Below are 25,752 nucleotides of genomic sequence, written 5' to 3' on the forward strand. Positions count from 1 at the left end.
TACTCAGAGTGGGGTGTTGAAGTCCCCTACTATTATTGTATTGCAATCTAGCTCTCCCTTTAGATCTATTAATGTTTGCTTTACATATCTGAATGCTCCAATATTGGATGCACATATATTTACAATTGTTATATCTTCTTACTGAGTTGCTCCTATATCATTATACAGTGACCTTCTTTGTCTCTTTTTACAGTCTTTGACTTGCATCTATTATATCTGATATAAGCATAGCTACTCCTGCTCTTTTTTGGTTTCCAATTACGTGAAATATTGTTTTGTCGTTGCTGTTGTTTTTGGACAGGGTCTCACTCTGTTACCCAGGCTGGAGTGCAGTGGCACAATCATGGCTCACTGAAGCCTCAACCTCCTGGGATCAACCAATCCTCCCACCTCAGCCTCCTGAGTAGCTGGGACTACAGGCACATCCCACCACACCCAGTTATATATATATATATATTTTTTATTTTTTTTTTGTAGAGACAGGGTTTCACCATGTTGCCCAGGCTGGTCTCAAACTCCCAGGTTCAAGTGATCCACCTGCCTCAGCATCCCAAAGTGCTAGGGTTACTGGCTTGAGCCACAATGCCTGGCCTGGAATATCTTTTCCTATCACTTCACCTTCAGTCTATATGTGCCTATATGTGAAATAGGTTTCTTGTAGGCAGTACATATCTGGGTCTTTAAAACAAAAATCTATTCAGCCACTCATTGTCTTTTAATTGGAGAATTTAGTCCATTTATATTAAATGTTATTATTGATAGGTACGATGGTTAATATTAGGTGTCAACTTGACTGGATTGAGGGATGCCTAGACGACTGGTAAAGTATTGTTTCTAATTGTGTTTGTGAGAGTGTTGCCAGGGGAGATTGATATTTGTTTCAGTGGACTGGGTGAGGAAGACCCACCCTCAATGTGGGTCACATCCTATTGGCTGCCAGCATAGCTAGAACAAAGCAGGCAGAAGGAGGTGGGATAAATCTGTTTGCTGCATCTTGTGGTTCTCTTTCTTCTTCCCTGCTGGACACTTGCTTCCTCTCTTCCTGCCCTTGGACATCAGACTCCAGGTACTTTGGCCTTTGGACTCCGGGAATTTCACCAGTGGCTTCCTGGGGGCTCTTGGGCCTTTGGCCACAGAATGAGGGCTGTACTGTCAGCTTCCCTAGTTCTGAGGCTTTTGGACTTGGACTGAGACACTATTAGCTTCTCTCTTTCCCCAGCTTGCAGATAGCCTATTGTGGGACTTGTAATCATGAGAACCAGTTCTCCCTAATAAACTCCCTTTTATATATCCATATATCCTATTGGTTCGGTCCCACTGGAGGGCCCTAACTAATACAATAGGTAAGGACTGACTACTGCCATTCTGTTACTTGTCTTCTGGTTGTTTTGAAACTCCTCTCCTTTCTTCCTTTTTTACTGTCTTCCTTTGTGCTTTGTCTGAATACTTACTTTTCTCTGGTGGTAATGTTTGAATTCATTGCTCTTTATTTTGAGTGTATCTATTACAGGTTTTAGTTGTGTCATTACCATGAGAATTACAAAAAACATCTTATAGAAATGGCAAGTTATTTTAAACAGATTACAACTGAATTTTGATCACAAAGAAACAAAGTAAAAACCTTTAAAACTCTACACTTTAACTCAATCTACCACTTTTTTTTGTTGTCTGAATTCACATAATTTTATATTGTCTATATCTTAACAAGTTGCTATAGTTATTATTTTCAATAGATTTATTTTTTAGGCTTCATACTAGAGATGAGTCGATTATACACCATGACACACTATTAGAAGATTTTGAATTTGTCTGAATACTTACTTTTGCCAGTGAGTTCTGTACCTTCAACTGTTTTCTTTTTGCACATTAGTGTACTTTTCTTTCAGATTGAAGAACTCCCTTTAGCATTTCTTGTTAAGATGCCTTTGGTGTTGATGAATTCTTTAAGCTTTTGTTTGTCTGGGAAAGACTATCTCTCCTACATATTTGAAAGAAAGCTTTGTTGAATGTAGTATTCTCATTTAGCAGTTTTCTACTTCAGCAATTTGAACATGTTGTCCCACTCCCTCCTGGCCTATATGGTTTCCACTGTTTGCTGTTTCCAGACAAATCAGACCTCTTTTATGGTTATTTCCTTCTTTTTTCTTGCTGCTTTTAGAATCCTCTTTGACCCTGACCTTTAAGAGTTTATTACATGTCTTGGGGTAGTCTTAATTGTGTTGAATCTATTTGGTGATCTCTGACCTTCCTGACTTGGATATTTATATCTTTCGCTAGGTTTCAAAAGTTTTCTGTTATTATTTCTTTAAATAATCTTTCTAACCATTGCTCTTTCTCAACTCCCTTTGAATGCCAACCACTCTTAGATTTGCTCTTTAGAGGTTATTCTCTATATCTTGTAGGCATTCTTCATTCCTTTTCTTTCTTTTTCTTTCTTCTCCTTTGCGTATTTTCACATTGCCTGTCTTTGAACTCACTGATTCTTTTCTCTGCTTGATCCATTCTGCTATTGAGAGCCTCTAATGCATTTTTTAGCTCAGCAAATGCATTTCTCAGTTCCAGGATTTCTGTTTAAGTGTGTTTGTTGTTGTTGTTGTTGTTTTGGGGTTTTTTTTTTTTTTTTTTTTTTTTTTTGAGACAGACTCTCACTCTCTTGCCCAGGCTGGAGTGCAGTGGTGTGATCTCGGCTCACTGCAACCTCCACCTCCTGGGTTCAAGCAATTCTCCTGCCTCAGCCTCCTGAGTAGCTGAGATTACAGGCGCACGCCACCATACTGGCTAATTTTTACATTTTTAGTAGAGACAGGGTTTCACCATGTTGGTCAGGCTGGTCTCAAACTGCTGACCTCGTGATCCACCTGCCTTGGCCTCCCAAAGTGCTGGAATTACAGGTGTGAGCCCCTGCACCTGGCCATTTTTGTTTGTTTTGAGACAGAGTCTCACTCTGTGGCCCAGACTGGAATGCAGTGGCATGATCTCAGCTCACTGCAACCTCTGCCTCCTGGGTCCAAGTGATTCTTGTACCTCAGCCTCCTAAGTAGCTGGGATTACAGGCGTGTGCAACACCTGGCTAATTTTTTTATTTAGTAGAGATGGGGTTTTACCATGTTGGCCAGGCCGGTCTCAAACTTCTGACCTAAGGTAATCCACCCGCCTTGACCTCCTAAAGTGCTGGGATTACAGGCCTGAGCCACCATGCCCATCTCTTCTGTTTGAGTTTTTAAAACACTAAAAAGTTTTTAATCTCCTTGTTACATTTCTCTGATAAATTTATAAATTGCTTTTGTGTGTTATCTTGGAGTTCACTGAGTTTTCTTAGAACTGTTATTTTGAATTCTCAGTGTGAAAGCTCACACATTACCATCTTATTACTATCAATCACTAGTTCCTTGCTTTGTCTGTTTGGGAAGATCATGCTTCCCTGTTTGCTGTTTTTATGAATGTATATCTGTGGCTTTGCACTGAAGAATTAGTAATTTATTTCAGTCTTGCTGTCTAGCTTGTTCTGCTTTTTCTAAGATATGGTTGTTTGGAGGTTCTTTGCAGTTTGCCTGCTGAGTTCCATTAATGCTAGATTGCTACCTCCTTTTCAGCACTAGTGGTGCTGTAAGTCCATCCAGGTTTGCCTCAGTTCTCACAAACATTCAGAGTGTTGCCCATCATAGGCTGGCGGAGGAGGCCCCAGAGGGAACAGTCCAACTGTGTGAGAAGAACACTGGCTAGAGGTTTGTGCCCAGAGGACCCATGGAGTGTGCCTCTTACAGCATGGTGCTGCTGAACAACCACTCTGATTTAGTGTCTCCTTTGGCTAAGATAAAGAGAAGAATTTCAAGGGCTGGGGTTGCTCTTTGTCTCTAAGTGCTCTCAGGGGTTTTTCTCTCTACAGGCACTCACTATGCTTCTTGTTCCTTCACAAGAACAGTTTTCCTGCAAAGAAACTCAAGACAGTGGGGAGGCTGGCTGGCTGCCTGAATTTCACTTTTTCCAGTGTGGAAATTGAGTTGCAGAGGAATTTTCTGCATGGTCCCTGGTAAATTAGAGGAGTGCATCACAGAGCAGTCCATTTCTCTTACTGTCTGCTGAGAGTTTTTCATTTCTTTGTACACCCAGGAATCAACTCAGCCTCAGACTTGAGTTCTGGGATACTGATGGTAATAATCCTGGTGCTCATTTTCAGAGGGGGAGAGTGAAGGCCAGATTGGTTCTACTCTGCCAGTTTGGAGACGTTACTCCTTCAACTAACTTGTTAATTTCTTAAATCTTATGATATATTCACTTACTTGATAAATATTTTACATATGCCTGTAAATCAAGGAACATAGTCCTAGACCTCCAGGTATGACTCAGTATAGGTCAACAATTGAGTACCTTGGTTAAGAGGCAACAAAAATTATATTGACAAATAATCTTGTATTTAAAGTTAATTATACAGCTTTCTGTCAACTACACTTCATTTACTCAGAACTGATATTAATAATGGCCCAAAAGTAGATAATATCACTACCTATGGCAGAAATTAAATAAAAGCATCTGATATAAATACTGCACATTATATAGGCAAAATTTCTTGAGAACAGAAAAGGAAGCAAAAGTAGGTACAGATGAAGGTACATTTGAAAAGAGGGTAGGGACATCAGAAAAACAGGATTGAGGAAGGAGGTAAGAAAGAAGGCTGAAGGAGTTCCTACCTGATGGCATATATTTTCTCAGTGAACAAGGATGGAAAGTAAAGGCAAAGAGCAGTGAAGTGGAGGATTTAGCATGATGAAAATTAAAGAGTTGTTTTAGTCTGCTTAGGCTGCCATAAAAAAAAATACCATAGACTGGATTGCTTAAGCAACAGAAACATATCTCACAGTTCTGGAAGCTATGAAGTCCAAAATAAAGAAACTGGTCAATTCCTTTCTTGCTGTGGGCCCTCTTCTTGATTTGCAGAAAGCCACCTTCTCATTGCATCCTCATATGGCAGAGAGAGAGCTCTGGTGTTTCTTTCTCTTCTTAAAAGGGCACCAGTTCTACTGGATTAGAGCCTCACCCTTTTGACCTCATTTAATTTTTCATCAACTCTCCACAGGCCCTATCTTCAAATATAGTACATTGAGGACCAGGGATTCAACATGTGAATTTTGAGGGGACACAACATTCAGTTCAGAATAAGAGTTTAGACAGACTCTGTAAGAAACTGAAAAAAAAAGAAGAGACCCATAGAAGGACAGTCAGAAACTATTATGGCTAAAGTTGGCTACCATGCAAGTTCAGAAAACTATAAACAGTCACCCACAAGGTAACTGGTACCAGGCTATCTTTCCCAATATAAAATATTAAAAATGGAAAAAATATATGAAACAACTGCTTTCAGATGTGGATAACAAGGCAGCACAGTATTGTGATCTCCAAAAGAAGGGAAAAAAATGACACAAGATCTATGATAGCCCAGGTTTACTACTTGGGGGCGTATATTAGCTACTTATGATAGAAGGGGTGCCAGATAGTCTCACTAAGCCAAGAAGACAGATCTTGGAGTTCAAGTTTGTTGAGGCTGCTGGAATTTTAGGGCAGAAAAGTGGGAGCTACACAGAATAAGAGCTTGAGAAATACACATATGGATCTTCTTGAGTCTTTGACCGTATTCTAAGCTGTGTATGCACAGAGTGAGACACCATGAAGCTGAACAAAAAATATCTACCAGGGACAAAACATATACCAGGGACCTGTAAGCTGAGTCACTAGTACAGTTCATACAGGGTTGAGAAATTTATAAGTTAAAACAAACCAAAATGGAGATGTGTCATTGAATACTTGGGGCATTCAATAAAGACCCAGAAATGTCACATGATAGAAACAGAGATAAACTAACCTTAGTGTGAAAGTTACTCTAGATTTTCCCTTAAAATGCTTAAATATAAATGGAAAAGATTAAACTTATCTTCAAGTAAATTAATTGGCTACCAGAACAAAATTCAACTCTCTTCAAAGAAAGACAACATTTAGACACTCAACAATATAACCTATAAGATTATCCAACATATAATAAAAAATTACTAGATTTGTAAAGAAGCAGGAAAACATGACAAATAACTAAGAGAGAAACCAAAAATAGAAACACACAGAGAAATTGCAAGGATAACAGAACTAGTAAACAGATTCTTTAAAATAGCTATTATAAAAATGTTCAAGGATACAAAGAAAAAAATGAACTTAAAAGAAGGGAAGTGGGATTTTAAAAATGAACCAAAGGAAACTTCTAGAGATTAATACAATATCTGTAATTTAAAAGTTCACTGGAAGAGCCTAACAGCAAATCAGACACTTGCATTAAAAAATTACTAAACTTGAAAAAATAGCAATAACCACTATTCAAAATGAAGCACAGAAAGAAAAACAAGGCTAACAAAAAATGAACAGAAACTCAATGACCTATGGGACAATATTAAGTTATCTAAGTTATGTAATATTTGTATAACTGGAGTCCCAAAAAGAGGAAGGAGACAGAAAAATAGCTGAGGAAATAATGGCTGAAAACTTTCTAAATTTGCTAAAAATATAAACCCACAGATCCAAGAAGCTCAATGAACTCCAAACAGGACAAGCATAAAGAAAATCACATAAAGGCACATCATAATCAAACTGCTGAAAAGTCAATGATAAAGAGAGAAATCTTAAAAGCAAGAAGAAAAAAAGACACATTACTTACAAAAGCAGAAAAAAAAAAATTTAGCCCCTAACTGATTTAAAGCAATGCTAGCCAGAGGATGATGGAATTATATGTTAAAATAGAGTGAATAAACTTAAAAAAACCTGTCAGCCTAGAATTCTATAACTACAGGCAAAATGCTTTTTCAGAAAAATAAAACTGAGAAAACTTAGCACTAACAGACTTGTGCTTCAAGAAATGTTAAAGGGGGTTCTTTATGTTGAAGAAAAATAGCTCCAGATGAAAACTCAGATCTAAAGAAAAAGAGCACAAAAAATGAACAATTTGTGGAGAAATATAAAACAAGTTTTTCTGGGGTTTTAATTTCTTTAAAAAATAATTGAACCCCTTCCGTTACCCTTTTCCTTTCTCCTTCCCATAGAGTTCACATTCTACAGTCATTAGATTGGGCCAAGCAGAGTAGACATCCATGCCAGATGAAGGGTATGGGAGGAGCTGAAGTGGCCCAGGGCAGGTATATCAGAACAAGTGTGGAAAGGATATCCAATCAGTGGGCCATCCTGGCACAGGGTTTCGAGCTCAAGAAGGGTGAGGAGAGTGTCTCCCAGGAGGAATGGCCCAGAGTGAAATATCAGAGCCCAAGTGGGAAAAGGAAGGCAATGAGGAGGCATGGCTTATTGTAGGGTATTGGAGCCCAAGGCTGGTGATAGATGGAGCCCAAGAAGAAGTCAACTGCCCAAATCCAAGTCCTGTGCCACTGAGATGATGCCATGAGACCACGTCTATGGTCTTTCTAACAAAAACGCCTAACATTAGTCTACTCATGCAGATATTATACATAAAACAAGCCCAAATTGAGAGACATTCTACAATAAAACATCCCTAATCTTTATGTCAAGGTTATGAAAATTAAAGAAAGATTGAGGAACTATTCCAAACTGAAGGAGGCCAAGGAGACATGACAACCAATTGCAACATATGAACTGGACAGGGTCCTTTTGCTAGAACATTTTGGGACAACTGAAGACACCTGAATTGGGAGGATTTTGATGATCAACTGTAAAAGCATGCCCTGTTTATAGGAAATACATCAATAATATTCATGGCATCATGCTGGCAACTTACTCTCAAATTATTCAGGAAAAAATATTCTTTGTACTGTGTTTGCAACTTTCCTATAAGTTTGAGATTGCTAAAAATGAAAAATGTATGCTGGATAAAATATAATTGACTTTTTTTTCTTTTGTGAGACAGAGACTCACTCTGTCATCCAGGCTACAGTGCAGTGGTGCGATCTCAGCTCACTGCAACCTCCGCCTCCAGGGTTCAAGAGATTCTCCTACCTCAGCCTCCCGAGTAGCTGGGACTATAGGTGCACACCAACACACCCGGCTAATTTTTGTATTTTTAGGAGAGACAGAGTTTCACCATGTTGGGCAGGCTGGTCTCAAACTCCTGACCTCAGGTGATCTGCCCACCTCGGCCTCCCAAAGTGCTGGGATTACAGGCGTGAGCCACCGCGCCCAGCTTATAATTGATTATTTAAAGCAAAAATAAATTATACTGTCGTTTATAAATCTATAAAAGCAAAATAAATGACAATAATAGCACAATACACAGGAGGGAGAAAATAAAAGCATACTCTTGTTAGGTCCTTTAATGTAAAGTGGCATAACATTATTTGAAGACAGTCCATGGTATTTAAAATGCATATTTTAAATCCTAGAGCAGTCACTGATAAACAAAGGAACATTAGCAGTCAAAGGCATAGGAGTTCACAGGAAAAAAAAAGATAGCTGCATGAGTGTAGGAAGGAGTGTGATATGGCTTAGAAAAACAACTAAGAATGACATATTAATATGACATTTAAAAAGACAAATAGGTGAGGGGCCAAGATGGCGAATTAGAAGCAGCTCATGTGCGCCACTCTCACCGAGAGAAAACAAAAGGGCTAGTGAACACTGACCCTGCAGGCCAACCATCTGAGAAACCACATTCAATCCATCAAGGCAGCAGGGGAACACAGATTGCAGAGAGGAATGAAGCTGGGGACCAGCCTGTCTGGGCTCAGCATGGAGCCAGGGGAACCACTACATGAGAAAGGGGGAGTAGGTGAGAGCCCCCAGGGGGATTCACACTGTTCACAAGGACTTGTGCAAGACTGGGAATGGGAGAATCCCCCTGGTTTCCCCCGACACCCTGCTATCACACTTTAGACTGAGGCAGAAAGCCAGTCAGACATTTTTGAGGGGCAACTCCTGAGTGCAAGGGGACCTCTACAAGGCTTGGGCCCTGGAGCAGACCAGCACCAGCACTATAGCCCCAGTAGAGGCTGCAGTAGCAGTATCTGGAAGCAGTAAAATTGTTCCACCCCTCCTTGCTGGACAGGGCTAGGCACCAGTTTCCAGCCCAGCAGTCCTGCTTCAGCCCTTACTGAGCCAGCCAGCCAGCCACTCAACCCAACTCTGCCACTTGGAGCCCGGTGGGCAACACTTGCTAGAGCTTGCAACCCAGTGGTCCCACTCTTGTGTGAACTCAGCTGGGGAGTGCAGTCTCCTACTGTCCTAGGAAACACCTGGACAGTAGACACCTGCCCCCACCACTGGTAGCCAGGCTGGCAATACCTGCTAGAGCTTGCAGCCCAGCAGCCCCACTTCTGCGTGAACTGAGCCAGAAGGCATAGCTTCCTGTTGGCCCAGGAAACACCTGGATGGCAGGCAGAGCCCATGACCCCACCCACCCCACTACTGGTAAACAGGCAGACAATGCCTGCTAGAGCTTTCAGCCCAGTGTTCCCACTCCTATGTGAACTTAACTAGAGGGCAGAGCTTCCTGTTGTCCCAGGAAATACCCAGATGGCAGGGTGAGCGTCCCCAGCCACCACCACCACCAGCAGACAGGTAAGCCATGCCTGCTACAGCCTACAGACCAGCAGTCCTACTTCTGCTTGAATTTGCTGAGAAGTGCAGCCTCCTATTGCCCTGGAAACACCTGGATGGCAGGGTGGGCAACTCCACCCACCCTTGCCTCTCATAGCCAGATGGGCCACACCCACTAGAGCTTCCCACCCAGCAGTACCACTTCTGCCTGAATTCTACCTCAGTCTATAGTGCAGTAGGGGGGTTTAGGGGGAAGCCAAGGTGATTCTGCCATTCCCAGTTTTGCATAGGTCCCTGTGGAGAGTATGAATCCCCCTGGGGGCACCCACCCACTCACTCTTTCCCATGTACCAGTGGTTCTCCTGGCTCCATGCTGAGCCCAGACAGGCTGGTCCCCAGCTTCATTCCTCTCTACAATCTGTGTTCCTCAGCAATCTCATGTTTTCCCAGGAAGCACACAGACAGAAGATTAGGGCTGACCTGGCAAGGATATGGCTTATATGCCAACTGCAGCCCCTGCCTGATTCAGCCCTGTGCAACCGAACACCCAACAAAAGAAACATGGGCATGGAGAGAGTAATCGGAGGTGGGAGGTCCTCCAAGATTCAGGAGTAGATTAGAATCAAGGCCAGTCAACAGACCACCTTATTCTATAATCAAACCCCAAGGGCATCAAAGAAGAAAAAAGCAAAAAAAAATACATCCAAAGGACAGCAGTTTCAAAGATTCAAGAGACATCGGCCCACACAAATGAGAAAGAACCAGCGCAAGAACTCTGGCAATTCAAAAAGCCAGAGTGTCTTCTTACCTCCAAACAATTGCCCTAGTTCCCTAGCAATGATTCTCAACCAGGCTGAAATGGATGAGATGTCAGATGTAGAATAAAGAATAAGGATAGGAATGAAGATCATCAATATACAGGAGATAGTTAAAACCCAATCCAAGAAATCTAAGGAGTACAATAAAACAATACTGGAGGTGGTAGACCAAATGGCCATTATAAGAAAGAAACAGGCCAGGCGTGGTGGCTCACACCTGTAATCCCAGCACTTTAGGAGGCCAAGGTGGGTGGATCACCTGAGGTCAAGAGTTCGAGACCAGCCTGGCCAACATGGTGAAACCCCATCTCTACTAAAAAATACAAAAAAAATTAGCCAGGTGTGGTGGCGCATGCCTGTAATCCCAGCTACTTGGGAGGCTTAGGTGGAAGAATCGCTTGAACCCGGGAGGCAGAGGTTGCAGTAAGGCAAGATAGCACCACTACACTCCAGCCTGGGAGACAGAGTAAGACTCTGTCTCAAAAAAAAAAAAAAAAGAAACAAACAAACTGATCTGATAGAGCTGAAAAACACAATAATGTACTTGTAAGTATTAACAGCAGAATCAACCAGGCTGAGGAAAGAATCTCAGAGGTTGAAAACTGGCTCTCCTAAATAATTCAGTCAGACGAAAATAAAGAAAAAAACAATAAAGGAGAATGAACAAAACCTCCAAGAAATATGGGATTATGTAAACAGACCAAATCTATGACTCACTGGCGTCCTTGAAAGAGAAAAGAGAGGGAGAGAAACCAAGGACCTTGGAAAACATATTTCAGGATATCGTCCATGTAAATTTCCCCAATCTTGCAGAGAGGACAACATTCAAATTCAGGAAATGCAGAGAACTCCTGAAAAATGCTACAAAAGAAGGCCATCCCAAGACACATAATCATCAGATTCTCCAAGGTCAAAATGAAAGAAAAAAGGCAGCTAGGGCCGGGCACAGTGGCTCACGCCTGTAATCCCAGCACTTTGGGAGGCTGAGGCTGGTGGATCACCTGAGGTCAGGAGTTTGAGACTAGCCTGACCAACATGGAGAAACCCCGTCACTACTAAAAATACAAAATTAGCTGGGCGTGGTGGCACATGCCTGTAATCCCACCTACTCAGGAGGCTAAGGCAGGAGAATCGCTTGAACCCAGGAGGCGGAGATTGCAGTGAGCCGAGATTGTGCCATTGCACTCCAGCCTGGTTGACAGAGTGAAACTCCAACTCAAAAAAAAAAAAAAAAAAAAAAAAGGGCAGCTAGAAAGAAAGGGCAGGTCATCTGCTAAGAGAACCCCATCAGGCTAACAGCAGACCTGTCGGCAGAAACCCTACAAGCCAGAAGAGACTGGGGGAGCCTATATTCAGCATTCTTAAAAAACATAATTTTCAACCAAGAATTTCATATGCAGCCAAGTTGTTTCCTAAACAACGGAGAAATAAAATACTTTTCAGACAAGCAAATGCTAAGGGAATTTCTTACCAACAGACATGCCTTACAAGAGGTCCTGAAGAAAGCACTGAATATGGAAAGGAAAGACCATTACCAGCCACTATAAAAATACACTAAGTACATAGACAAGTGATACTCTAAAGCAGCCACACAAACAAGTCTGCATAATAACCACCTAACAACATGATGACGGGATCAAATCCACATGTATCGATACTAATCTTGAATGTAAATGGGCTAAATGCCCCCATTTAAAAGGCACAGAGTGGAAAGCAAAACCCAATGGTATACTGTCTTAAAGAGACCCATCTCACATGCACTGGCACCTCTAGGCTTAAAGTAAAGGGATGGAGAAAAATTTACCAAGCAAAAAGAAAACATAAAAAGGCAGGGGCTGCTATTCTAATTCCATACAAAACAGACTTCAAACCAACAAAGATCAAGAAAAGATAAAGAAGGGCATTAAATAATGGTAAAGGACTCAATTCAACAAGAAGACCTATCTATCATAAATATCTATGCGCTCAACCCAGATTCATAAAGTCAGTTCCTAGGGACCTACAAAGAGACTTAGATAACTACACAATAATAGTGGGAGCCTTGAATACCCCCACTGACACTATTGAACAGATCATCGAGGCAGAAAACTAACGCAAATATTCAGGACCTGAACTCAATGCTTGACCAAATAGACCTAATATAAACCTACAGAACTTTCCATCTGAAAACAACAGAACATACATTCTTCACATCTGCACATGGTCCATACTCTAAAATCAACCACACATATTGGACATAAAACAATTCTCAGCAAACTCCCAAAAACCAAAATCATACCAACCAAGCTCACAGACAATGCAATAAATATAGAAATTAATGCTAAGAATATCAATCAAAAGCATACAATTACATGGAAATTAAACAACCTGCTCCTAAATGACTTCTGGATAAATAATGAAATTAAGACAGAAATCAAGAAATTCTTTTAAACTAATGAGAAAAAAGATACAAGGTATCAGAATTTCTGGGACACGGCCAAAGCACTGTTAAGAGGGAAGTTTATAGCACTAAACACCCACATCAAAAAGTTAGAAAGATCTCAAATTAACAACCTAATATCACAACTAGAGGAATTAGAGAAACAAGAACAAACCAACCCCAAGACTAGCAGAAGACAAAAAATAACAAAAGTCAGAGACGAACTAAAGGAAATTAAGAGGCAAAAAAAAAAAAACAACCATATAAAAATCAATAAATCCAGGAGCTTTTTCTTTGAAAGAAATAATAATACAAGGTAGACTGGTAGATAAACTAATTTTAAAAAACAGAGAAGATCCAAATAAACACAATCAGAAATGGCAAAGGGTGTATTACCACTGACCCCCCAGAAATACAAAAAACCCTCAGAGATTATTATGAACACTTCTATACACACAAGTTAGAAAACCTAAAAGAAATGGATAAATTCCTGGAAACATACAACCTCCAAAGATTGAACGAGGAAGAGATTAAATCCCTGTACAGACTAATATTGAGTTCCAAAATCAAATGAGTAAGTCATGACAGTAAGATTATAAAAAGGCCAGGCATAGTGGCCTTTCTATACCAGAAAAATACAAAAATTAGCCAGGCATAGTGGCACATGCCTGTAGTTCCAGCTACTTGGAGGCTGAGGTGGGAGGATTGCTTGAGTCTGGGAGGTTGAGGCTGCAGTGAGCCATGATCACACTACTGCACTCCAGCCTGGGTGACAGAGCAAGACCCTGTCTCAAACAAAAAAATCAAATCAGTAATAAAAGCCTACCAAACAGAAAAAGCCCATGACCAGATGGATTCACAGCTGAATTCTATCAGATGTATAATGAAGAGCTGGTACCATTCTCACTGAAATTATTCTAAAAAATTGAGGAGGAGGAATGCCTCCCTAACTCATTCTATGAGGCCAACATTATCCTGATACCAAAACCTGGCAGAGATACAACAGAAAAAGAAAACTTCAGGCCAATATCCTTGATGAATATGGATGCAAAAATCCTCAAGAAAATACTAGCAAACTGAATCCAGCAGCACATCAAAAAGCTTTTCCACCATGGTCAGGTAGGCTTCCTCCCTAAGATGCAAGGTTGGTTCAACACATGCAAATCAATAAATGTGATATACCACAAAAACAGAACTAAAAACAACCACACAATCATCTCAATAGATGCAGAAAAGGCTTTCAATAAAATTCAACATCTCTTCATGTTAAAAACCCTCAAGAAACTAGGCACTGAAGGAACATACCTCAAATAATAAGAGCCATTTATGAAAAACCCACAGCCAACATCCTACTGAATGGGCAAAAGCTGAAGGCATTCCCCTTGAAAACCAGAACAAGACAAGGATGCCCTCTCTCACCACTCCTATTCAACACAGTACTGAAAGTCCTAGCAAGAGAAATCAGGCAATAGAAAGAAATAAAAGATGCTCAAAGGAAGAGAGAAAGTCAAACTCCCTGTTTGCAGACAATATGATTCTATACCTAGAAAACCCCATAGTCTCTGCCCAAAAGTTCTTTGATCTGACGAACAACTTCAACAAAGTTTCAGGATACAAAATCACTGTACTGGCTGTGCACAGTGGCTCATGGTGGTAATCCCAGCACTTTGGGAGGCTGAGGCAGGTAGAGCACTTGAGACCAGGAGTTTGGACCAGCCTGGCCAATATAGCTAAACCCCGTCTCTACTAAAAATACAAAAACTAGCTGGGTTTGGTGGCCCATGCCTGTAATTCCAGTTATTTGGGTGGTTGAGGCATGAGAATTGCTTGAACCTGGGAAGCAGAGGTTGCAGTAAGTCCAAGTCACACCACTGCACTCCAGCCTGGGTGACAGAGTGAGACTCTCATCTCAAAAAAAAAAAAAAAAAAAAAAAAGCAATGTACAAAAATCAGTAGTATTCCTATACACCAACAACATCCACACTGTGATCCAAATTAAGAATTCAATTTCATTCACAACAGCCACAAAAAAAGAATAAAATAAACAGGAATACAGCTCTAACCAGCTATAACCAAGGAGGTGAAAGACCTCTACAACAAGATTTACAAAACACTGCAAGAAAGAAAACAGAGATGACACAAACAAATGGATAAACAATCCATGCTCATGGATAGGAAGAATCAATATTGTTAAAATGGCCATACTGCCCAAAGCAATTTACAGATTCAATGCTATTCTTATCAAACTACCAATGACATTTTTCACAGAATTAGAAAAAAACTATTTTAAAATTCATATGGAACCACAAAAGGGTCCAAATAGCCAAGGTAATCCTAAGTGAAAAGAACAATGCTGGAGACATCACATTACCCAACTTCAAACTACACTATAAGGCTATGGTAACCAAAACAACATGGTTCCGTTACAAAAACAGAAATGTGGGGGGGTGCGGGGAGGTTCCAAGATGGCCGAATAGGAACAGCTCCTGTCTATAGCTCCCAGGGTGAGTGACGCAGAAGACGGGTGATTTCTGCATTTCCAACTAAGGTACTGGGTTCATCTCACTAACCGAGGTACCAGGTTCATCTCACTGGGGCTTGTCGGACAGTTGGTGCAGCCCACCAAGCGAGAGCCGAAGCAGGGCAAGGCATCGTCTCACCCGGGAAGCATAAGGGGTCAGGGAACTCCCTTTCCTAGCCAAGGGAAGGGGTGACAGATGGCACCTGGAAAATCGGGTCACTCCCACCCTAATACTGTGCTTTTCCAACGGTCTTAGTAAACGGCACACCAGGAGATTATATCCCGCACATGGCTCGGAGGGTCCCACGCCCATGGAGCCTCCCTCATTGCTCGCACAGCAGTCTGAGATCAAACTGCAAGGCGGCAGTGAGACTGGGGGAGGGGCGCCCGCCATTGCTGAGGCTTGAGTAGGTAAACAAAGCGGCCTGGAAGCTCGAACTGGGTAGAGCCCACCACAGCTCCAGGAGGCCTACCTGCCTCTGTGGACTCCACCTCTAGGGGCAGGGCATAGCCGAACAAAAGGCAGCAGAAACCTCTGCAGACTTATATGTCCCTGTCTGACAGCTTTGAAAAGAGTAGTGGTTCTCCCAGCACGGAGTTTGAGATCTGAGAACAGACAGACTGCCTCGTCAAGTGGGTCCCTAACCTCCGAGTAGCCTAATTGGGAGACATCTCCCAGTAGAGGCAGACTGACACCTCACACGGCTGGGTACCCCTCTGAGACGAAGCTTCCAGAGGAACGATCAGGCAGAAACATTTGCTGTTTAGCAATATTCGCTATTCCGCAGCCTCTGCTGGTGATACCCAGGCAAACAGGGTCTGGAGGGGACCTCCAGCAAACTCCAACAGACCTGCAGCTGAAGATCCTGTCTGTTAGAAGGAAAACTAACAAACAGAAAGGACATCCACACCAAAACCCCATCTGTACGTCACCATCATCAAAGACCAAAGGTAGATAAAACCACAAAGATGGGGAAAAAACAGAGCAGAAAAGCTGAAAATTCTAAAAATCAGAGCACCTCTCCCCCTCCAAAGGAATGCAGCTCCTCACCAGGAACAGAACAAAGCTGGATGGAGAATGACTTTGACGAGTTGAGAGAAGAAGGCTTCAGACGATCAAACTTCTCCAAGCTAAAGAGGAAGTTCAAACCCATTGTAAAGACGCTAAAAACCTTGAAAAAAGATTAGATGAATAGCTAACTAGAATAACCAGTGTAGAGAAGTCCTTAAATGATCTGATGGAGCTTAAAACCATGACACGAGAAATATGTGACACATGCATAAGCTTCAGTAGCTGATTCCATCAAGTGGAAGAAAGGGTATCACTGATTGAAGATCAAATGAATGAAATGAAGCGAGAAGACAAGTTTAGAGAAAAAAAGAGTAAAAAGAAATGAACTAAGCCTCCAAGAAATATGGGATTATGTGAAAAGACCAAACCTAGTTCTGATTGGTGTACCTGAAAGTGACAGGGAGAAGAATCAAGTTGGAAAACACTCTTTGGGATATTATCCAGGAGAATTTCCCCAACCTAGCAAGGCAGGCCAACATTCAAATTCAGGAAATACTGAGAACGCCACAGAGATACTCCTCGAGAAGAGCAACTCCAAGACACATAATTGTCAGATTCACCAAAGTTGAAATGAAGGAAAAAATGTTAAGGGCAGCCAGAAAGAAAGGTCAGGTTACCCACAAAGGGAATCCCATCAGAATAACAGCGGATCTCTTGGCAGAAATTCTACAAGCCAGAAGAGAGTGGGGGCCAATATTCAAAATTCTTAAAGAAAAGAATTTTCAACCCAGAATTTCATATCCAGCCAAACTAAGCTTCATAAGTGAAGGAGAAATAAAATCCTTTACAGGCAAGCAAATACTGAGAGATTTTGTCACCACTAGGCCTGCCTTACAAGAGCTCCTGAAGGAAGCACTAAACATGGAAAGGAATAACCGGTACCAGCCACTGCAAAAACATGCCAAATTGGAAAGACCATCGATGTTAGAAAGAAACTGCATCAACTAATGAGCAAAATAACCAGATAACATCATAATGATAGGATCAAATTCACACATAACATATTAACCTTAAATGTAAATGGGCTAAATGCTCCAATTAAAAGACACAGACTGGCAAATTGGATCAAGAGTCAAGACCCATCAGTGTGCTGCATTCAGGAAACCAATTTCACATGCAGAGACACACATAGGCTCAAAATAAACAGATGGAGGAAGATCTACCAAGCAAATGGAAAACAAAAAAACAAGCAAGGGTTGCAATCCTAGTCTCTGATAAAACAGACTTTAAACCAACGAAGATCAAAAGAGACAAAGAAGGCCATTGCATAATGGTCAAGGGATCAATTCAACAAGAAGAGATAACTATCCTAAATATGTATGCATCCAATACAGGAGCACCCAGATTCATAAAGCAAGTCCTTAGAGACCTACAAAGAGACTTAGACTCCCACACAATAATAATGGGAGACTTTAACACCCCACTGTCAACATTAGACATATCAATGAGACAGAAAGTTAACAAGGATATCCAGGAACTGAACTCAGCTCTGCACCAAGCAGACCTAATACACATCTACAGAACTCTCCACCCCCAATCAACAGAATATACATTCTTTGCAGCACCACATAGCACTTATTCCAAAATTGACCACATAGTTGGAAGTAAAGCACTCCTCAGCAAATGTAAAAGAACAGAAATTATAACAAACTGTCTCTCAGACCACAGTGCAATCAAACTAGAACTCAGGATTAAGAAATTCACTCAAAACCGCTCAACTACATGGAAACTGAATAACCTGCTCCTGAATGACTACTGGGTACATAATGAAATGAAGGCAGAAATAAAGATGTTCTTTGAAACCAATGAGAAGAAAGACACAACATACCGGAATGTCTGGGACACATTTAAAGCAGTGAGTAGAGGGAAATTTATAGCACTAAATGCCCACAAGAGAAAGCAGGAAAGATCTAAAATTGACACCCTAACATCACAATTAAAAGAACTAGAAAAGCAAGAGCAAACACATTCAAAAGCTAGCAGAAGGCAAGAAATAACTAAGATCAGAGCAGAACCGAAGGAGATAGAGACACAAAAATCCCTTCAAAAAATCAATGAATCCAGGAGCTGGTTTTTTGGAAAGACTAACAAAATTGACAGACAGATAGCAAGACTAATAAAGAAGAAAAGAGGGAAGAATCAAATAGACACAATAAAAAATGATAAAAGGGTTATCACCACTGATCCCACAGAAATACAAACTACCATCAGAGAATACTATAAACACCTCTATGCAAATAAACTAGAAAATCTAGAAGAAATGGATAAATTCCTGGACACATACACCCTCCCAAGACTAAACCAGAAGATGTTGAATCCCTGAATAGACCAATAACAGGCTCTGAAACTGAGGCAATAATTAATAGCCTACCAACCAAAAAAAAGGCCAGGACCAGATAGATTCACAGCCGAATTCTACCAGAGGTGCAAGGAGGAGCTGGTACCATTCCTTCTGAAACTATTCCAATCAACAGAAAAAGAGGGAACAATCCCTAACTCATTTTATGAGGCCAGCATCATCCTGATACGAAAGCCTGGCAGAGACACAACAAAAAAAGAGAATTTTAGATCAATATCCCTGATGAATATCGATGCAAAAATCCTCAATAAAATACTGGCAAACCGAATCCAGCAGCATATCAAAAAGCTTATCCACCATGATCAAGTGGGCTTCATCCCTGGGATGCAAGACTGGTTCAACATATGCAAATCAATAAACATAGTCCAGCATATAAACAGAACCAAAGGCAAAAACCACATGATTATCTCAATAGATGCAGAAAAGGCCTTTGACAAAATTCAACAGCCCTTCATGCTAAAAATTCTCTATAAATTAGTTATTGATGGGATGTATCTAAAAATAATAAGAGCTATTTATGACAAACCCACAGCCAATATCATACTGAATGAGCAAAAACTGGAAGCATTCCCTTTGAAAACTAGCACAAGACAAGGATGTCCGCTCTCACCACACCGATTCAACATAGTATTGGAAGTTCTGGCCAGGGCAATCAGGCAAGAGAAAGAAATAAAGGGTATTCAATTAAGAAAAGAGGAAGTCAAATTGTCCCTGTTTGCAGATGACATGATTGTATATTTAGAAAACCCCATCGTCTCAGCCCAAAATCTCCTTAAGCTGATAAGCAACTTCAGCAAAGTCTCAGGATACAAAATCAACGTGCAAAAAACACAAGCATTCCTATACACCAATAATAGACAAACAGAGAGCCAAATCATGAGTGAACTCCCATTCACAATTGCTTCAAAGAGAATAAAATACCTAGGAATCCAACTTACAAGAAATGTGAAGGACCTCTTCGAGGAGAACTACAAACCTCTGCTCAACACAATAAAAGAGGACACAAACACATGGAAAACAATTCCATGCTCATGGATAAGAAGAATCAATATCGTGAAAATGGCCATACTACCCAAGGTAATTTATAGATTCAATGCTATCCCCATCAAGCTACCACTGACTTTCCTCACAGATTGGAAAAAACTACTTTAAAGTTCGTATGGAACCAAAAAAGAGCCCACATTGCCAAGACAATCCTAAGCAAAAAGAACAAAGCTGGAGGCATCATGCTACCTGACTTCAAACTATACTACAAAGCTACAGTAACCAAAACAGCATGGTACTGGTACCAAAACAGAGATATAGACCAATGGAACAGAACAGAGCCCTCAGAAATAATGCCGCATATCTACAACCATCTGATCTTTGACAAACCTGACAAAAACAAGAAATGGGGAAAGGATTCCCTATTTAATAAATGGTGCTGGAAAAACTGGCTAGCCATATGTAGAAAGCTGAAGCTGGATCCCTTCCTTACACCTTATACAAAAATTAATTCAAGATGAATTAAAGACTTAAATGTTAGACCTAAAACCATAAAAACCCTAGAAGAAAACCTAGGTAATACCATTCAGGACACAGGCATGGGCAAGGACTTCATGTCTAAAACACTAAAAGCAATGACAACAAAAGCCAAAATTGACAAATGGGATCTAATTAAACTGAAGAGTTTCTGCACAGCAAAAAAAACTACCATCAGAGTGAACAGGCAACCTACAGAATGGGAGAAAATTTTTGCAATCTACTGATCTGGCAAAGGGCTAATATCCAGAATCTACAAATAACTTAAACAAATTTGCAAGAAAAAATCAAACAACCCCATCAAAAATGGGCAAAGGATATGAACAGACACTTCTCAAAAGAAGACATTTATGCAGCCAACAGACACATGAAAAAATGCTCATCATCCCTGGCCATCAGAGAAATGCAAATCAAAACCACCATGAGATACCATCTCACACCAGTTAGAATGGCGATCATTAAAAAGTCAGGACACAAGTGCTGGAGAGGATGTGGAGAAACAGTAACACTTTTACACTGTTGGTGGGACTGTATACTAGTACAACGATTGTGGAAGTCAGTGTGGTGATTCCTCAAGGATCTAGAACTAGAATTACCATTTGACCCAGCCATCCCATTACTGAGTATATACCCAAAGGATTATAAATCATGCTGCTATAAAGACACATGCACACGTATGTTTATTACGGCACTAGTCACAATAGCAAAGACTTGGAACCAACCCAAATGTCCAACAATGATAGACTGGATTAAGAAAATGTGGCACATATATACCATGGAATACTATGCAGCCATAAAAAATGATGAGTTCATGTCCTTTGTAGGGACACGGATGAAGCTGAAAACCATCATTCTCAGCAAATTATCACAAGGATAGAAAACCAAACACCCATGTTCTTACTCATAGGTGGGAATGGAACAATGAGAACACATGGACACAGGATGGGGAACACCACACACCGGGGCCTGTACTGGGGTGGGGGGAGGGGTGAGGGATAGCATTAGGAGATATACCTAATGTAAATGACGAGTTAATGCGTGCAGCACACCAACATGGCACATGTATACATATGTAACAAACCTGCACATTGTGCACATGTACCCTAGAACTTAAAGTATAAAAAAAAAACTAGAAATATAGACTAATGGAACAGAATAAAGAGCCCAGAAATAATGCCACACATCTACACAATCAAGAAAAACAAGCAACAGGGAAAGAACTCTTCATTCAATAAATGATACTGGGATAACTGGCTAGCCACATGCGGAATATTGAAACTGGACCACTTCCTTACACCATATACAAAAATCAACTCAATATAGATGCAAGACTTAAATGTAAAACTTAAAACTATAACAACCCTGGAAGATAACCTAGGAAATACCATTCTGGGCGTAGAACTTGGCAAAAATTTCATTATGAAGATGCCAAAAGCAATTGCAACAAAAACAAAAATTAACAAATGGGATCTAATTAAACAAAAGAGCTTCTAGCAGCAAAAGAAACTATCAACAGAATAAACAGACAACCTATAGAATGGGATAAAACATTTGTGAACTATACATCCAACAGAAGTCTAATATCCACAATCTATAAGGATCTTAAACAAATTTACAAGAAAAAAACACCACCATTAGCCGGGCATGGTGGCTCATGCCTGTAATCCCAGCACTTTGGGAGGCCGAGGCGGGTGGATCACGAGGTCAGGAGATCGAGATCATCCTGGCTAACACGGTGAAACCCCGCCTCTACTAAAAATACAAAAACTTAGCCGGGTGTGGTGGCGGGCACCTGTGGTCCCAGCTACTCAGGAGGCTGAGGCAGGAGAATGCCGTGAACCCGGGAGGTGGAGCCTGCAGTGAGCTGAGATCATGCCACTGCACTCCAGCCTGAGCGACAGAACGAGACTCCGTCTCAAACAAAACAAAACAAAACAAAACAGAACAAAACAAAAAAAAATACCATTAAAAGAGTGGTGAAAACACACAAACAAACACTTCTCAGAAGACATACAGGCAACCAATGAGCATATGAAAAAATGCTCAACATCACTAATCATTAGAGAAATGTAAATCTCACACCAGTTAGAATGGCTATTATTAAAAAGTCAGAAAATAACAGATACTGGCAAGGTTACAGAGAAAAGGAAATGCTTACACACTGCTGGTGGGAAGGTAAATTAGCTCAGCCATTGTGGAAAGCAGTTTGGCGATTTCTCAAAGAACATAAAACAGAATTGCCATTCAACCCAACAATCCCATTATTGGGTATATGCCCAAAGGAATATAAATCATTCTACCATAAAGACACATGCATGCATATGCACATCACAGCACTATTCACAATAGCAAAGATATGAAATCAACCTAAATGCCCACCAACAGTAAACTGGATTTTTTAAAATGTGGTATATATATACATTGAAATACTATGCAGCCATAAAAAAGAATGAGATCATGTCCTTTGCAGCAACATGGACAGAGTTGGAGACCATTATCCTAGGCAAACTAACACAGAGACAGAAAACCAAATACTACACATTCTCACTTACAAGTGGAAGCTAAACTTCTGAGTACATATGGACACAAAGAAAGGAAGAACAGACACCAGGATCTACTTGAGGGTGGAGGTGGGAGGATGGTGAGGATTGGAGAAGTATCTATTGAATGTTAGGCTTATAACCTGGGTGACAAAATATACACCAAATTCCCATGACAAGCAATTTACCTACATATAACAAACCTTCACATGTACTCCCTCAACCTAAAATAAAAGTTAAAAAGAGAGAGACAGAGAGAGAAATAATTAGGGCAAGGATGACAGACTTTATTACATAAAGCTTTAAAATTTCTGTCATCAGCCGGGTGTGGTGGTTCATGCCTGTAATCCCAGCACTTTGGGAGGCCAAGGTGGGTGGATCACCTGAGGTCAGGAGTTTAAGACCAGCCTGGCCAATATGGTGAAACCCCATCTCTACTAAAAATACAAAAAATTAGCTGGCCGTAGTGGTGGGCACCTGTAATCCCAGCTACCTGGAGGCTGAGGCTGGAGAATCGCTTGAACCCAGGAGGCGGAGGTTGCAATGAGCTGAGATTGCACCATTGCACTTCCAGCCTGGGCAACAAGAGCGAAACTCCATGTCAAAAAAAAAAAAAAAAATCTGTCACCAGAAGACTCCACAAGCAAAACTGAAAGCAAACATCAAGTGTGGGGGAAAAAATCTCCAAATATATTCCAAAGGGCTAATATTGCCAATATAAAGAGCTACTACAAACCAGTAAGAAAATTATAGGAACTACAATGTAAAAACAGACAAGATAGGAGCAGGTAATTTGTAAAGGAAGAAATAATGGGCAAAAATATCCTTATTCTAACTGAATGCAATACATCAAGAGTAGGATTATAGTGTATACATACATATATATATGTATATATATATATATATATATATTTTTTTTTTTTTTTTTTTTTTGAGATGGAGTTTTGCTATTGTCGCCCAGGCTGGAGTGCAATGGTGTGATCTCGGCTCACTGCAACCTCTGCCTCCTGGGTTCAAGCAATTCTCCTGTCTCAGCCTCCCAAGTAGCTGGGATTACAGGCATGCACCACCACACTTGGCAGATTATAGTATATAATGCATACTGAATTCATACAAACCTGTAATATTGCTCTTTCAGGTAACAGTGAAATGTCACATTTTAGAGTCTCATCTACAAGAGAGACTTCAGAAGAACTTCGTTCAGGAAAATTGGATTCTTCTGCAGCAGCTCTTTTGAGTATTAACCTATTTTTCCATTTTTTCAATTGAAGTTCATGTTTTAATATCTGCAATGAAAATAATTTTAAAATTCCATGGAATTGCTGTAACGGTCAAGAGAGATGACAGACACAAAGCACAGTGCTTGACACAAGAATAGGACCAATTAAACATTATTTATGATCGTCATCATTACTACATAAACTATAATTTTTCATAAGCATGTTTAATGTTCTCTAAACCACCGAAGTATTACAGATCATTTCCATTAGTTGTCATAAAACACTGGCACAGGCAGCCATCTTGAAACGCTGATCTAGTCTCCTCTTTCACAGATGAGGAAGTGAGGACCACAAAGTCAAGGCTCTGGCAATGATAAAACTGGTAATTAGTGCATGGAGTGAAGGTGATTAACATACAGATAACAAAAAAGGGAAGTCAGAAGTAATGTATTTGGGAAATTGCCAAATTTATTGTCACAGGAAGTCCCCATTTTAACTTTTGATACACTTCCGAAAACTGTGTAATAAATAAAGGTAGTATTTCAGTCATAAACATATACACAATATTGGCATAATATATATTGATGTAATATATATATGTATGTGTGTATGTATGTATGTATGTGTGTGTGTATATACACACACATATTAGAGCCTAAGGAAGAACACATGGAGCGCTTGACACACAGGTGTTCCCTGCCTCTGTTCCCAGCATACACTTGCCATCCTCACTCCATTTAAGTGAATGTAGAATGATTGTTAGGTCAATAAATCATATATCTAGAAAAAAAGTTCTCTAAACACACAATTAACTATATAATATATATAATATACATATATCTTAATGATATTATAGTATATATAGCATAAATTATATATATTAATATGTATCAACCACTGTGTGTAAAACATTATGCTCAGCATATGGACAATACTAAGAGAACAATACTGCCTGCTCTCAGGGATTTTTTGTTTGTTTGTTTTTTGAGAAGGAGTTTCGCTTTTGTCGCCCAGGCTGGAGTGCAGTGGCGTGATCTCGGCTCACTGCATCCTCCACCTCAAGGGTTCAAGAGATTCTCCTGACTCAGCCTCCCAAGTAGCTGGGATTACAGGGGCCCACCACCATGCCTGGCTAATTTTTATATTCAGGGATGTTTAGCTGAAGGGGGTGTATAAGGGGGGACTGGTCATGTACAGTTACCTATTTCACTATTAGACAATCAGTGATCAGGCATAGAGGGCAGTTATCAAAACACTAGCTTAACATACAGACTGGTGGAAAGCAGTGAATGAGCAGACTAACATAGTGTTACGTACCCAAAGTAGAGCTGTTTCACTGGTAACATTGAAAAGGTAGTTTGCAAAAGGCAAAGCCTAGAGGACAGCCTGCAAGACCACCAGCTCAAAACCTATAGATTATAAACTTCTAGAGAGCATCTCAAGTAATCTCTGAGATGCTTAAAGCTCAGCACAGGCTCTAGCACTGTTTTAAGCATATGTAAGTAATAAATCTCCTCATACTCTTTTGCTGCGTGTGTGCTATTGTCAGTGTCAACATCTGAACCAAATTTAGGTGAGTAGAGGCATTGATCCATGGGGCAACCACAAAAGAAGGGGATTTAACTTCACCCCACATTCTCTTTCCTATCTACCCTTACTTTATATTTCAAAGAATATTAATAAAATATCTCCTACTAAATAATGTAACTACAGAAAAAAAAATCCAGCATGTTTCTACATCTGATCAT

The 25,752-nt window shown here is 40.5% G+C and overlaps 1 protein-coding gene across 1 annotated transcript in view; it reads right to left on the reverse strand.

The window, feature by feature from the left end:
- The window catches only part of FBXL13 (F-box and leucine rich repeat protein 13), a 260,413-nt gene that overhangs the window by 186,915 nt on the left and 47,746 nt on the right, over positions 1 to 25,752 (reverse strand). The window contains 1 exon segment of the mRNA XM_019030762.4: positions 23,903 to 24,070. Coding sequence (XP_018886307.2) covers positions 23,903 to 24,070 — 168 coding nt within the window.

This window comes from Gorilla gorilla, chromosome 6 (genome assembly GCF_029281585.2).
Source record: "Gorilla gorilla gorilla isolate KB3781 chromosome 6, NHGRI_mGorGor1-v2.1_pri, whole genome shotgun sequence".
Classification (NCBI taxonomy): Eukaryota; Metazoa; Chordata; class Mammalia; order Primates; family Hominidae; genus Gorilla; species Gorilla gorilla.